The 14865-nt window shown below is 53.6% G+C and overlaps 1 protein-coding gene across 2 annotated transcripts in view; it reads right to left on the bottom strand.

The window, feature by feature from the left end:
- NFAT5 (nuclear factor of activated T cells 5) overlaps nt 1–12947 on the bottom strand; it is a 57024-nt gene extending 44077 nt beyond the window's left edge. For both annotated transcript variants that reach the window (XM_082770084.1, XM_082770085.1), the window contains exon 1: nt 12519–12947. In XM_082770084.1, coding sequence (XP_082626210.1) covers nt 12519–12591 — 73 coding nt within the window. In that variant the 5' untranslated portion in view covers nt 12592–12947. The remainder of the gene's footprint in view (nt 1–12518) is intronic.
- Between the last annotated feature and the right edge of the window lie 1918 nt (nt 12948–14865).

The raw sequence follows: 14865 nt of genomic DNA, 5'->3' as shown, positions 1-14865 counted from the left end.
TTAAAGCAATATGGTAGCAGAGATGCTCAGCACCAGCACAGCAGGGCCAGGAGCAGCAGCAGCAGCCCGGACATGAAGCAGGGCTGCGAGCAGCACTCACCCAGTGCCATGCACTGCTGGACCTGCAGCACCTGGGAAGCTGCACACCACTGAGACCGGGTCGCTCCGTGCTCAGCTTCACACTGGAATGGAGACAGACGCTGGCACTTCAACTGGATGGGAGGTGGGGAGAGGAAAGTGAAGGAGTTTCCCCAGGACAGCTAATGGAAGCAGCTGCAAACCATCAGCTCAGCACTAAGGCAGCAAACCCAAGGCGCAGCGCCCGCGCTCCCTCACTCGCGGTGCTCGCAGGACTTCCCTGCAGCTCCCCACGCTGAGCGGCCCCGGCGATTCCCAGCTGCAGCCACGCAGGAATCTCAGCTGTCCAGCCTCAGAACTGAGATCTCCAGCAACTTAGTGCCCCGGTAGCTCTCCCTGTGCCGGGACTGGTTCACGAAGCTGCCGCAGGGGGCGCGGAGCCGGGGCGTTTTCCACAGGTCGTGGCGGTGCCTGGCCCTTAGGCGCACATCCTGGAAATCTCTCCCCGCTCCTCTGGCCTCCTGAACAACAGCAAAGATAATCCCTGTGTTTTAATAAGCTCTCCGCACCGAGCGGCCGCCCACTTGATCCCTAGCGCTGTTAGCCTCCTCAGCATGCTCTAATACCCACACAGCCCTGGCTGCTTCTTCCCAGGCCATTTCCTTGCCGCAGCACATGACGGTCACACCAGAGATTAGCCAAAACCTTGGTGCACTCTCCTCATCAGCTGGCAGTGTGCTAGCAGAAACTCCTTCTCAGGATGTACTCCAAGCTGATCAGACAGCAAATAGGCAAAGAGAGCTGCTTATAAGGAACTACATTTATAAAAAAAAAAACAATTAGAAGCGCATGAATCTGCAATAGTTTCAGCTACATGGGCTGTGAGAAAAGTCCAATGGAGCACACATACTCTGCCAATGAAAGAGACCCTAGGAAGAAAAAGCAGTGCCCATGTTCCACCACATCCCCAGGTAAGCATAAAAAATCAGGTTCAGAGTACCCATGCGTGCACACAGATTCTGCAACTCCAACAGTTCAGGTTGAAGGGTGAGCTTTAAAGCCACAGGCCTGGTACTCCTCGCTCGGAAGGCAGCTGTGATTTAGCACAGCTACACGTGCAAGTCAGGGGCTTCTGGATCCTTTTGGAAAAGGCACTGAACCCCAAATCTATGCTACGCCTGAAAAAACAAGGGCTCTGATTCTGCCCGAGGACGCTATGCATTTTCTTTTATTTTTAAACACAAAGTTTGGCTCTACCCAGCAGCCCAGAGCCTAGGCCCAACAATACGGTGTGGTGGCTGAGCGCGCTGGATGCCAACAGCTCCGCCACAATAGCTCCGCTCACAAAAGGGTTTCAAAGAATGACGGAGGGGTGGGAGAGTTCCAGCAGCCCGAAACGCTCGGCGCACAAGCAAAGCCTTGCTTTGTTGCCAAACGTTGGCGTCCTGTGACCCTCACGGACTCGCTGTACACAAAGCCTGGGTGTGGGAGCACTTCCAAAGCAGCGCGCGGGCTGTCAGGAAGAACCCGCAGGAGCATCCGATTGCCCCGTTCTCTGCCCACCCCCAGCCCCCTCCAGACACCCACCAAGGGCACCAGGAGAGGAGCTCTGAGCGAGTTCGTTACGGCAGTGTGAGACTATGGCTGGATGGCAGAAGCACCCCGGAGCTCCATGGAGGCACTGGGAGTCTGCAGAGGGTGGTGAGAGGGGACGGCGCTGCCGCACCAAGGCAGGACAGGGGCAGGGGCCAGATCAGGCTGTGACCACGAAGGACTGGTGTGTTCCTTTTTTTGTTGTTTCTCCTAACATCCCACCAACTGGTCTTGATGCACGCCCCTTGGAGCGCCCTACAAGCTGTCGGTCTGACTCTCCTGCTCTGGCACTCCCACGAGCCCCGTCACACCTCGCAGCACCGGGATGAGCCGGGATGAGCCGCGGGCCCCCGCTCACACCGCGGAGAGCAGCCAGGCCGCCCGCCAGCGCTCCTCTCGCTGGCAGAACTGGATTGCTACAGCAACAGTGGCAGGTTTTCAAAGAAACTGCAGTGTATACAAGGATGTTTTACACAGCCAAACATAAAATCTTCCTTCCAGTCCCCTCTGGCTTCAGACAAAAGAAGCGAACCCTAAATCAACATGATTCATGAGCACGCAGGGAGAGGCAGATGCCATCACTCTGCCTGCCCTAGAAAACTTTGATTACAAAGTTTGTGCTGCTGCAACCCCACTCCCAAGTCGCAGCCGAGGCTCTGTGCTGATGATGCAGCACCAGATGCTGTAAAGTCCAAACCCTGCCTGCAAGCATCGCTGCTCCGACACAGAAACGCGCCACGAGTGTTAGCAACGAGGAGAGAAGAGCTTGCTGAGGGATGCACACGTCTATTTTGAACAACGATGATCAGTAATACATTATTAACCAGCAAAGTCATTAACTTTTTATCACAACAGCAGGATCATTGCCTCTTGTATTTAAAAATAAATAAATGAAATCTGAAAAGTTTTTCCTTCCCTTTTTTTTTTTTTTTTTTTTAATTTTTAAAGAAGCAAGAATTCGTACCAAAATGCTGCTATTAGAAGGGTAATCTTGCAACCAACCCATAACCGAGCCCAACCCGGTTACTGCAGAACGCCACCAACCTCCAGAAAAGCTGTTAATATTCACGATTCTGCACAGCAGGGTAGGGTTGAGAAATTAATCCCTTTAAAGTTGAATTTCAGCAACTGACAAAGGCATGTGTTAGCTGAACTCCATTTATGGCATGCATCCAAATATCAAATAAAGCTTTCCTGGCTGTGTTTCAGTCATCCCCATTCACAGCTCAAAGAGGACTTTATAAATGCAGACAGACAGCATAAATCCTGGGTCTTGTTTGCATCCAATTTTACAAATCTCAGAGAGAGAACGACTTTATTTACTGAGCGTCCCTTCAAGAAACGGCCCAGTAATGACTTACTGAAGCATCTGCCCCATGCAGTTGTAAATTCCAGAGCAAACCCCAAGAACTCCAAGAACCCAATAAAGCACCACGAGGGACAAGGCAGAGAACCAAGGAACGACAGAACCCCAAGTCCTTCAACACCGCGGGGCACCGCTCCACAAACCCCTTAAACCTCTCAGCCACGGCTGAAAGACTCGGTTACACACGAGGAGTGCTTAAAGGTGCACATCTCGCATAGCCCAAAATGGGAAGAAAAAGAAAAAAAAACACCTGTTGGCAATACCTTAAGAGTTAGAAGAAAGCAGTCCAGCGCTGCCATGCTTTGATCCTCCAGCACACTGGAAGCTGAGCTACTCTTACCTTTAGGAAAGGCTCCGAACATGCCAGGTGTGACAATTCAATTAGCAACTCAAACAACTCCATTTTGCCATGTAACAACTATAGGAAATGCTACAACAAGGACACTTCTTCATTTGGGATTCTACACTAAACTGAATTTTAAGGCTAATTGGTTTTCTCCCATCTTCACACTCTGTCACCACCCAGACATTCTCAAATGCTCAAACCCACCAACACACAATGTCCGAAGAACAAAGATCAGCCCTATCTATCTATCACCCACCTTAAAACACTGCTATTGTTTCAAAATCAAAATTTCCTGGAAACACGGAGGTGCTCCCGCCAGCGATGCCAGTCCTGTAGGTGCCACGCGGCACCTGAACCAGAGTCACAGAGCAGCAGAATTGAATACCCTGAGCTGGAGGGGACCCACCAGGATCACCGAGTCCCACTCCAGGCTCCCCTCAGGAGCACCCAAATCCCAGCCCGTGTCTGAGAGCCGTGTCCAAACGCCCCAAACTGCAGCAGCTCCATGCCGTGCCCCCTGCCCAGGGGAGCAGACAGCCTTCCACTGCATTGCAGCCACCTCTCGGATTCAGTATTTTATAATAAACATGGGGTTAGGAACTGTGCTCCTGAGCCTTGACATGCTCCCTAGCACACCGACCACCTGGAGCCCACAAACCACACGCGAGGTTCCTGTATCTCACCAGTTTCCCCCGGCTATTGCAAGATCCCATGTGAGCGGGTAAAACTGCCCCAATGCTGAAGGACACGAAGCAAAGGGAGGCCACCTGGATGCTGCCTCGGTGCCCAAGGCACCTCAAACACGGCACAGCTGGGCCACCCGCTCAGCACACCGACAGCCGCTGCGGGCTGCTCTGAATGTGCTCGGGCTGGAACAGGAAAACAGGAAAAATTTAAAAAAAAAAAAAAAGATTGGGCACAAAATCCCTCCTAGTGAGCTGGAATGCTGCAGCAGACTCACGTGTTGAAGAGGATTCGTACGAAGCACACCCTGCAGAGCACGAGGTCCCAGGGCTCCCTTCTCCTGGCCCCACACCATCCGAGGAGCAGCGCTGCTGATGTGCACCAGGCTGGGAGGCAGCAGCAAGAGGCACGCCAAACCCCCAGGCTGTGTTTGTGACCAACACAGCACCTGGAAGGAGCTCCTCACGGAAACCCAGATGCCAGCTGTTTGTAAAATCAGGTATGGAAAGCGTTAAGCAAGTTCTCAAACATGTTCACAGATCACTCTCAGGAGACCAGTAGGAACCGAAGCCAAATATTTAATGGCAAAACGTGGATAAAAAGTTATTTTCTGTACTGCAGAGCTAAAAATCCCAATGGAATCAGAGGGAGAACAGCAGTGAAAGAATGAGTGGAGTAACTGGTCTGGAATTGCCAAGACATATAAAATACAAGGATGGTGATACCAAATCAAACTGAGTATTGATTAGGCCATCTCTCCTCTCTGACAGCAGCAAGCTGCAAAGTAAAGCTCACAAGAAAGCTTTTTTTTTCCACCAGGAAGCTTAGAACAGAATAGCTTCCAGGTTCTAACAACCAGCTACAGACTGGTCCCTGGCTTACGGGCTGCCCTGAGCGGCTGCATCCCCTACAAACCTAACAGCTCCCGACTCATTCATACTTTTTCTACCCAGAGCATTTATCAGCTGTTTCTATAATCAAACAGCGTACCAAAATATAGGCCTATCTTGTTTTAAACTGCTGCCGGGTCATTGCACTGGATGTCTTTTATCTCTGAAGCCATGAAAAATAACAAATAGGCACTGTCTGTCTGTCTGCGGTGTCCCGTCCGTGCCTTTCAGGCTCTTCTCCCACCCGCTCCGCTCAATTCTCCTTCAGTTCTGTACACACAGCACTGGGGACGCTCAGGCTTGACGTGGACTGAAGGCAAGGCACCGTAACAGAGGGTAAGCCCGCTGAGGGTTAGAGGTCATGGAGATAATCAGCTAGCACGCTGATAATGATCCTGTCCGGACCGATATAGCATCCCTGTCAAAAGCTGCTGGGGACTCCTCATGTCTCTGCCCCAGCACGCTTACAGTACGCTGCCACAGCCCTCAGAAAGCACAGCACACCGCGTTACACCTCACATCTCCCCCGACAGTTAACATTCCCCTCCTCAAATTCCACGAGGGGAACCTCGCTCTCAGAGCTTCTCCAACAGGTAATTAGTAGCCCACTACACTAAGCGTCTGCTTCAAACTCCCAGTGCTTCAACTTGCTTTCATCCATGCCTGAAAGCTTAATTCCGTAAAAATAAAGCCCCACAGATTCCCTGGCTGAGGGGCAGAGAGGTAATCTTACCAAATAAATTCTTTTGCTGTTGTACTAATGTGCTGGCATACCTGCACGACGAGCAGTTCTTCATTTTACTCTGAACAACCTAATCCCTTCCCTGCTACCACACCTCTCAAAGCACTTTTTTTTTTTTCCTCCTTAAGTGAGAGCACAGAACTTAAAGTACCGAAGCTTGAACTGAATCCTTTCAGGCCACAAAATAATAAATAAATAAATAAAAAGATCTCCCCACCCAATTAAAAAGCAATTCCACTCCAGGCAGGGCTCAAGTTTCAAGGAGCGGCAGGTGGCTCTGTCCGCAACTCAGATGCCCTAGAAGAAAAACAAAAGTTTGATACCCGGATGAAATCTGCGCACGGGCAAAGGAAGGGCCCTGACCACGCTCACTCAAATATACTTACAGACCAGATCTATTGAGTTATTTTTAACCCCTGAGGCTGGTCAGACACTGCCACAGGTTGCCCAGAGCGGTGGCAGAGTCTCCACCCGCAGCGATGCTCAGACCCAAGTGGCTGCAGTCCCCAGCAAGCCTCGGCGGCAGCACAGCACACACAGCTCCTCTCCTGCCCCTGCAAAACCAGTACCCCCACTGCTGCCATAAGCCTCAATCCAGTTCCTGGGGTCTGCAACATTTACTTACAAGACAAAACTAGGGCAATTATTTGTCACTGTTTTAATTGGAATGCATGTTCTAAACCAAGACACTTTTTTCCCCTAAAAAACACCAAACTACTTAAAAATTAAAAAAAAACGGGAGACCTCATTCCTAATATTAAACTGAGACGAATTTTAGCTGGAAACAGGCACAGAGAGGTCCTGATGCTGCTGCTGCACCCCGACACAACTGCACACACGAAGGCAGGGGCTGCCCGGCGCAATCTCTGCCACTGCCGCCAGCAGCACGCAGATGGGAGCAGAGCAGAACCTCAATGGGATGGGTTGGCACGCACAACTCACGTCTCCCTGCCCTGTTTTACAAAGCAGCCTGCACAGCCACCATCAGTTAACAGCCGTGCGAGTAGACGGTGTTCCCCCACGCGCAAGGGAACAAACAGCCAGCAGTTACTGCAGACCACTGCGCCCCAGCAGTTACTGCTCCCTGGCTTATTCTTTTCCCATCACTCCGGAGTGCTGCTATCAAAACTTGCAGATTCTGCTGCTCAGCAAATCCGTACAAAGTCAGGCCTGCAAACCATGAGACTGAAGCAGCTGGCCTGGGGGTGTCCGTGTGCCTGAACCGGAGTGAAGCTCCCCCGCACAAAAACTTTTCATTCCTGTCTTTAAGCCTCTTCTCTGTAGGCTTCCCCTTGCTGGGCGTTAGCATCTTTGTTTGCTCACCAAACAGCCTGAACTTTACCACAACTCAAATCTGCTTTTAACAACAGAACTTTGTGTTACTTCGGCATTTTGCATTTGTTTTACAAGCTCTGTAAGATGATCTGAAATCCCTCCCAACTGTTTACAAAACAACCGTAAAGCCTTTCCAGCCGCTGCAGGGACAACAAATCGACAGGGCTGGGAGAGCGATTCTTCAGCGCGTTTCTGTAACCAGAGAAACCTTTCCTCCTCCCAGCCTCGCCGCGATGCTCACCACCCAGCTCACCAAGAAGCACCCAAGCGAGCCCCGTAGCAGAAGGGACGTGAGGCACCTGCATTTCAAACGCTGCTAGAGCACCGCGCCTTCTGCAAAGAGCAGTCACTGCGGGATTTATGCACCCAGCACAACCCCGCTGCTAAACACAGCTCAGCTCGACCCGAGCTCATGGCAGTCGGTGCCGAGACAATCGCTGCACTTCGTGATGGGAAAGCCCCAACCAGGCTCAGTATTTTCAACCTCATCGGTTTACTCTTTACATAAACACAGGGAAGATAACACACGTGATAACCGCACAGAGATGAGCACATACCTTACTCCACCTGCACTTTGGCCACTCATCAATTTCTGCACGGCTTACCGGCGTATCTGAACTGCAAAGCCAGGCCAGGCTGCTGTCTTCTTTGCAAAAGAAATCATTTCTATTCCCTCGTTTTCTCCAACTCCAAGTAATTTCCACCTAAATCTAACTAATCTGTGTATCAATGCGATCGATCAGATCACGACTCCATATGACTATATGAAGTCTGGTAATTGTTTTTATTAATCAACAGACCCCAAGAGTCATCAAATATTCTGTTGAAAGCTTATAAATAAGCCAAGAAAGATCAGGTGCCTTATAAAAATTGGATGGTCTTAACCTACAATCTGGGAAACAAAGGACAAAATAAAAGACTATGCTGAAGAGCAACATGCTATAGCTTCCCCTCACGAGCAGCTTCGATGGATTTCAAATATGCAGGTCCTGGACTGACTGAAGCCCAGAGCTGTTGGAGTAAGCCTGGAGAACGCAGACAGAACTTTCCAGAGCGAAACAAAGCACAAGGGATGCAGGGCGGCACATCGACGCACTGTGCACACCCCCAGAGCCAGCAGCACCCACCGCAAGGAGCAGCTCAGGGGCAGGGGGAGGCACTGCTCCATGGAGAGCCCCACACGGCCCCGCAGCCTTTGGGCAGCAGGAGGCACACCTCGAGGAGCATCCCCTCCTGCACAGAGCCGGTTTGGCAGTTCCACCTCGTCTGCTACTTCCCCGGCCGCTAATCCCAGCCCTCGAGATGCCCGGTCTTGTCTCAACACCGCCGCTTGTGCAGCTGCACAGTAAATTAGAGCAGGGGGCAGAACGACGTCAGAAAACCCGATCAAAAGCACAACGCACTCGTTCTAGGTTGGTTTCCCAATCCCATTCAGCTCGCAGACACGAGAAAACAATCGAGCTGGCACAATTTGGAGAACAGCCCATGGGTGGGAACAGGCAGCAGCATGGGGCTGCTCACACAGCACCATCCCCACGCTCTTCGAGTTACGGCACGAGAGACGGGGACTCCACGTCCTCCCCGGCCCCAAATCCTGACGTGATCATCCTGCAGCAACACACTCCAGAGCTCAGATTTTAAAGCCAAGTAGCTAGAAAGCTTCAAAAGCAAAGCAGAGATCTGCAAGGCTGACAGAGCTTCAGGAACTCTGGCAGAATCCACGTCCCACTGCCTTACGCCCCAACCGCGTGCAGGCCATCCCCATGGGCACCACTCGGCACGGTTTGTCTGCCCTGGCACCTTCTGGGAGGTGCAAAAAGAAGCTAAAATCCACGTGTTATTTCTATTACCAAACTGCTGGAATTAGTTCTAAACTTCAAAACTAAAAGCAGCCCTTTAAGATTTGTGTAAAGCGTCTGTTCCACCTCCTGGAGATAATTCACTCACTGTCTTGCCGGAGTTACCTCTCGGTTCTAGTAGAAAAAACATCGCCAAGCAGCACGTGTCCTGCATCGGCGGCTCGGCGAGCACAAGTAGGCTACAGTCACTGAAGCAGGGAAGGAAACGGAGTTGTGCCTGTGTGACGTTTCCAGGGCAAGGGAGCTATTTAGGACACTGCGAACATTTTTCTTGTTGCTTCCAGTTCCAGAAAGTCTCGCAGCTTCACAGTTGCTCAGATATGTGAAGCAAAAACAGAGGGGGGGGAGTAGGGGGGCTAAAAACTTCTGATCTTACTTGCTCCAGCGAAAAAAAACGCACCTTTCAGTACACACGTTACTTTTTAGTTGCTTACAATGAGCGCGTTAAAGCAGCACATTTCATCAGCTCACATTCAGTACCTGACGCTGGATGAACTGCTTTCATCACATTTTTTCCCTCTGCCCATTCGTCATGAATAGCTAACTTTGTTAGGCTTGAATGCTGCGTGTGATGCTCGACCACAGCACAACTGGCCTCAAGGTTTTCGGTTTTACGCTCCAGTGATTTTTCTACTCCATTACTAATTTGTATGCACATTTTGGTTGTTTTATTTCAAGAAGGACAGCGCGTTACGTAAAGATGGGAAGGCTGCGATTTCTGGTCATCTCAGGCATCTCACCAGCAGCTCCCATCCTTCTGCAAGGGCTACCAACCATTCACGTTTTAGAAATACCATCAGTATTTAGGAAGCTGGATTTCTAGTCCTCAGCACAAGCCAGTTCTTCAGATGCCGCGGGGATGAGCCCCGGCAGCAGGCCTGGGCACCAACGCTCCGCGTTTATTTTATTTTTAACAGCCGTAACCGGTCAGGTTGCAGAGGCCTGCAATTTGGGCTGTTTCACTATCATTTTCAGCCAACACAAGCTGGCACGGCCGCTGGAGGAGTGGTCCCACCCTTCCCCACAGCCAGTTCTCACATGTCCCGTCCTTGAGTCAGCCTAAGTCATTCATGAGGGCCCACAGCAAACACGGGCAGGAGACTCATCTGGGTCAAAGCACAGCTTCTCTTCCCCTTCTTTTCTGGGGGCGGGGGACGGTGAGAAGGAAGAAGGGCAGAGCAGAGTTAATTTTGATAGCATTGGTTCCCCAGCCCAGCTCACTGCACGGCTACAGAAACGTTGGCACAAGCAGAGCAGCGAGGGAAAAGGGGATGAGAGTGTTTTGAGCTCGGCAAGCGTGGATTCGTGCTGGCTGGAACGGCTCACGGAACTACGCAACAGCATAAACCGGGAGAGAAAGTACTTGGATACTCAGAGGAAAATATTCTCTTTCCCAAGGTAAATATAACAGGAAAAAAAATCAGATGAATAATCGGATCAAATTTTAAAGTTACTGATGCTCGCTTTGTATCGCCGTTTCACCTCAGTCTATGTGTTTTCTGAAGTTTTGCTGAACATTTTGACAGGAAGATGAAAACAAAAATCTGATCTGAAAGGACCACACAAGCAAAAACATTAATGCGTAGCGACAGCGTGCCCTGATGACATAACTCGGCCCCTCCAGGGAACGGGCCAAACGATACCATAAAAATTGCGCTACCATGAGCCACGTCTCGAGTCACTGCAGCTTCAAATCTGACTGCAGGTTTTCTCTTTTCTTAAAGAGCAGACAAGCACATTTCAACCCGCACACTGATGTTCTTCTACCTGAGCTCCAGCAAACTCAAGTACAAACACCAGAAAGCCTCGGGGCTGCCACAAAGACCCCAACCTCACGGTTTGGCCCACGTCCGTGCTCTCATCTCCAACACATGCCAGCGAGCAGCCCCGAGCACACTGGGACAAGAGCATCGCTCTGTCACCCCGCTCACACTGCCAGGCCCAGCCGGGAAGTTACTGGCCCCAGTTCAGCTGCAGCCCTGGGAGCGCGCTGCCGAGGAGCTCCTCGCACGCCCTCATCACAGATGCATAGTTGTGGCTCCCTCGCGGCGTTCAGGCCTCTCCCTTATCTCATCAGGTGCACCTATGCTCTGATCCAAAGGATAAGTTGACGGGGTAAGTTTATCCAGAGTGTAAGTCCACAGGATAAGTTTATCTGTCTCTATCTATAAAACTAAATAAAAAAGCAACCGAGCGTGTTCTGATTAATCAGATAACCGCTAATACCTTTTCCTAAATCCCGCTAAAGTCATACAAACATACCTTGCAGCAAGGAGAACAGATTAATTATTGCTGTAAAAGCGTATTCATTCATTCTAAATTTCAATTTAAATTAAAATGCTTTTCAATTAACATCTCCTTGATCTCTTGTTATGACAAAACATAAAGAGCAATCCTTGCCTCGGCCTCTTTATGGCCACTCACTGCGCTGCATGCCCCTATCACGCGCCCTCTCGCTCGCACCAGGAGGCTCGTTACGGCTACTCGAAGCCTGAGACGTCCTTCTGCAGCCCCCTGCTAGCTCTGACCCCACATCAGCGCTGCCAGAGGGAAAATGTGCTCTTAATCAACCCTTCCGAGCAGCTCTTCCTACCTGACCCAGCCACTCAGCCATCCTGTTAACCAGAAACAAATTACGATTTTTGAGCATTCACAGTAGGAGCGGTGAGCTCACAAGTTCTGCTCAATTAAGCGTGAGTCCTCGAAGAAGTTCCGTGCCTTACACGGAAGGCTTTTATTTCAGACGTTTTCGTCATTATTTAATAACTTATATTTTTTATCGATTGAATTGGGAATTTGGAAGACCCATTTGATGGCTTTTTAACAGCTGAATTTTTGGTTTATTTTACTAGATCCGCCCTGGCTCAAAACGCTTCTCCCTTCCATTGTCCTCACCAGAACCGAAGCCAACTGGAGCACATCAGACAGCAGGAGGCCGCAGCCCCCGGCAGCCCCAGGCCCCCGGTTACCCCAGGAGCCCCCTGCAGCCCCAGGCCCCCAGTGACCCCCCAGCCCCCCCCCACCCCCTGACAGCTGCAGGCCCCGCAGCGACGCGCTGGCCGCGGGCAGCCCGCGAGCTCCGGACTTGCACTTTCATTCGTGGCCGCGCTTTTCTTTCTTTCAGCTTTGGCACTAATGACACATGACTCACGGTTAATGAGCGCCTTGCGAGCAGCTTCATAAAAAAAAAAAAAAAAAAAAAAAGTATAAAAAAAAAAAAACTTTAATCTTTGCTCCGGTGTTACCCACGGCCCCCTCCCCCCCCCCCCCCCGCCCTGCACCCTCCGGGCGCTGCCCCCCAGCCCCGGGGACCCCGCAGGGCCCCGCCAGGCCGAGCCCCGAGGCTGGGGGGGGGCGCCGGGCCGCGGCCTCCCGGGGTGAACGGGGCCGCATCCGCGTTCCCGGCCGCGGCCCGGTCGGGAGGCGGCAGCCGCGAGCCCCCCGCCGCCGCCGGAACCCGTCGGGACACATTCCTGCGGGAAACGGCCTGGAATGCGCCCGGGGGAGCCCGGCCCGAGCCCGGGGGGGGGGGGGGGGGGGTAAATTGTGAGGGGAGGGGATTGAGGGGGGAGGTGGGGGGGGGGGGGGGGTCGGCCCCGCGGCCCGGTCCCGGGGCCCCGCTCACCCTTGGAGTACAGCGACTTGGGGGACTCGAGGTCGAGGTCGGCGCTGAGCAGAGAGATGAAGTCCGAGGGCATCGCAGCTCCGCGGCCCGGCGGGGCGAGGGGCGGCGGCAGCGGGGCCGGGCCGGGCCTGAAGGGTTGGGGGGGGGGGGGGAGGGAAGCGGCGGGCGGGGGGGCGGCGGCGGCGGCGGTGGGACGGGGCCGGGGCCGGGGCCGCGCGTCAGGCCGGGTCGGGTCGGGTGCGCTCGGGTCGGGTCCGCTCGGGTGGGCTGGGGCCGGGCCGGGCCGGGGGCTCCGCTCGCCGTGGGGACCGGGCGCCGCCACCCGCCGCTGACAGGAGCCGGCCGCTGCCAACGGAACGCGCCCGCCCGCCCCCTCCGCTGCCGCTCTGCGCCTGCGCGGCCCGCGGGGAGGGGGCGCGCGCCAGGAACCCCGGCGCCGCCGGCCCGCGCATGCGCACCGGGAGGGGCGGGGGGAGGAACGGCCCCCCCCCTCCCGGCCGGGCCCCGCGCGCATGCGCCGAGCGGTTCGCGGCGCTGTCCTCGCTCTCCGGCTGGCGGCGGCGGAGTCGCAGCGCGCGTGCGCGGGGCCGCGTGGGGAGGGGCGGGGCGAGGCGGGAGAGAGAGGAGGGAGGGGGGGGGCCGCGCGCGGGCGGGGGGCGAGGAAACGTCTAGAACGGGGGGGGGGGGGAGTGAGGGGCCCCGAGCGGGGCCGTGAGGGGAGAGGAGGGGAGGCGGCGGCGGGGTCATGGCTGCCTCGTCCCGGGAAACGTCGGCATCGTCCTCAGAAATCGTGCGCCTTGCACCCAAAAACGTCTACGTTGTCTGCAAAAAAATCTGTATTGTCCCCCAAACAGTCTGCATTGTTCCCAAACAACGTCTGCCTTGTCCCTAAATATAGTCTGCTTTGTCCCCAAAAAATGTCCATCTTGTCCACAAAACATATCCATCTTGTCCGCAAAAAATATATACATTGTCCCCCAAAAATCTGCGTTGTCCCCAAAAAAGTCCACCTTGTCCCCCAAAAACATCCATCTTGTCCCCAAAAAACATCTGCATTGTCCCCAAAACTGCATTATCCCCAAAGAAGTCTGCCTTGTCCTCAAAAATAGTCTGCCTTGTCCCCAAAAAACATCCATCTCGTCCTCAATAAATGTCTACATTGTCCCCCAAAAAACCTGCATTGTCCTCAAAAAATGTCCACCTTGTCCCTAAAAACAGTCCACCTTGTCCCCCAAAAATGTCTATCTTGACCCCAAAAACGTTTGCCTCATCACCAAAAACTGATAGAAATTCGGATACAAAGGGGCCGTGGGCCCAGCTGTGGCGCTTGGTGCTGGGCCGGGCACACGGTGAGGGCCCCACAGGGGTTGTGGTGGGAGCAGCCCCCCAGACCCCGGCCCAGCCACCCCGGGCCTCGGCCCCAGAAGCCGCCAGGAGCAGGGGGACGGGGCTGGACACGCACAGGGCCGCGCAAATTTGTGGCTGTGGATTTACAGGGATTAGCTGATGAATCTACCGAGCGCCTGGCGATTCCTTTTACCATGGGAGGTTTAAAGGGAGGGAGAAAAGCTGCGGAGTGGTCGTGTTCGGGAGAGGAGAAGGGAGAGGCCGAGATCGTCCCCGCTCGGGCCTGGGGCGGCACGAACACGGCTGCCAACAAGGGGCGAAAGAGCTGCCCTGGGGATGGCACTGAGACATGAAAACCAAATGAAGCATCCCAGGAAAAATGCCAGGCTGCCATCTAACTGCCTCCTGCGGAGGCAGGGAAGGGAAGGGAAGGTTTTCTGAGGAGGTGCTGCTGGGAGGTGGTCGCAGGTCCTGCTGCTGGAGGGGGAAGCAGCGAAGGACGGAGCAATGAAGAGCAGCAGAGCAAGACAGACCAACAGGGCATGGGGAGGCACGGCGAGAGGCTTCCTGGTCGCTGCTGCCAACCCCAAGCGGAGCCGGGACCTTTGCCCCCAGCCTCCAGCCGTGCCCAAGACCTGGCTGAGCTTTAAGCACGAGGGCAGCTACAGCACGTAACCAAATCTTCCTGCTGCCTGTTCCACCAGCCTGGGCTGCGCTGCTGGGCTGTGTGGGCAGCCAGTGAAACCCAGTGCGTGTTCCTGCCCAGAAAATTTGGGGATGGCGCAGGAGGAATTCAGACCAGTTACTCGTGAGGGCTGGAGGTCACCAGAGACCTTCTTGTACATTTTCCTGTGCTGTTATGATTTTTGAACATTTTGTGCCTCTGGCTGTGGTTGAACATCCAGCCTCAGGTTCGCTATGGGTGCCTGGTGCTTCGTGGGACCTTCCCAAAGTCGGCTTGGCTGATGGACAAAGATCTTTCACGTCCCAAAAGGGCGAG

The sequence above is a fragment of the Aythya marila genome (genome assembly GCF_965140915.1).
Source record: "Aythya marila genome assembly, chromosome: 12".
NCBI classification, from domain to species: Eukaryota; Metazoa; Chordata; class Aves; order Anseriformes; family Anatidae; genus Aythya; species Aythya marila.
The sequence above is the reverse complement of the archived record's forward strand: the minus strand, read 5'-3'. Positions and strand labels throughout refer to the sequence as shown.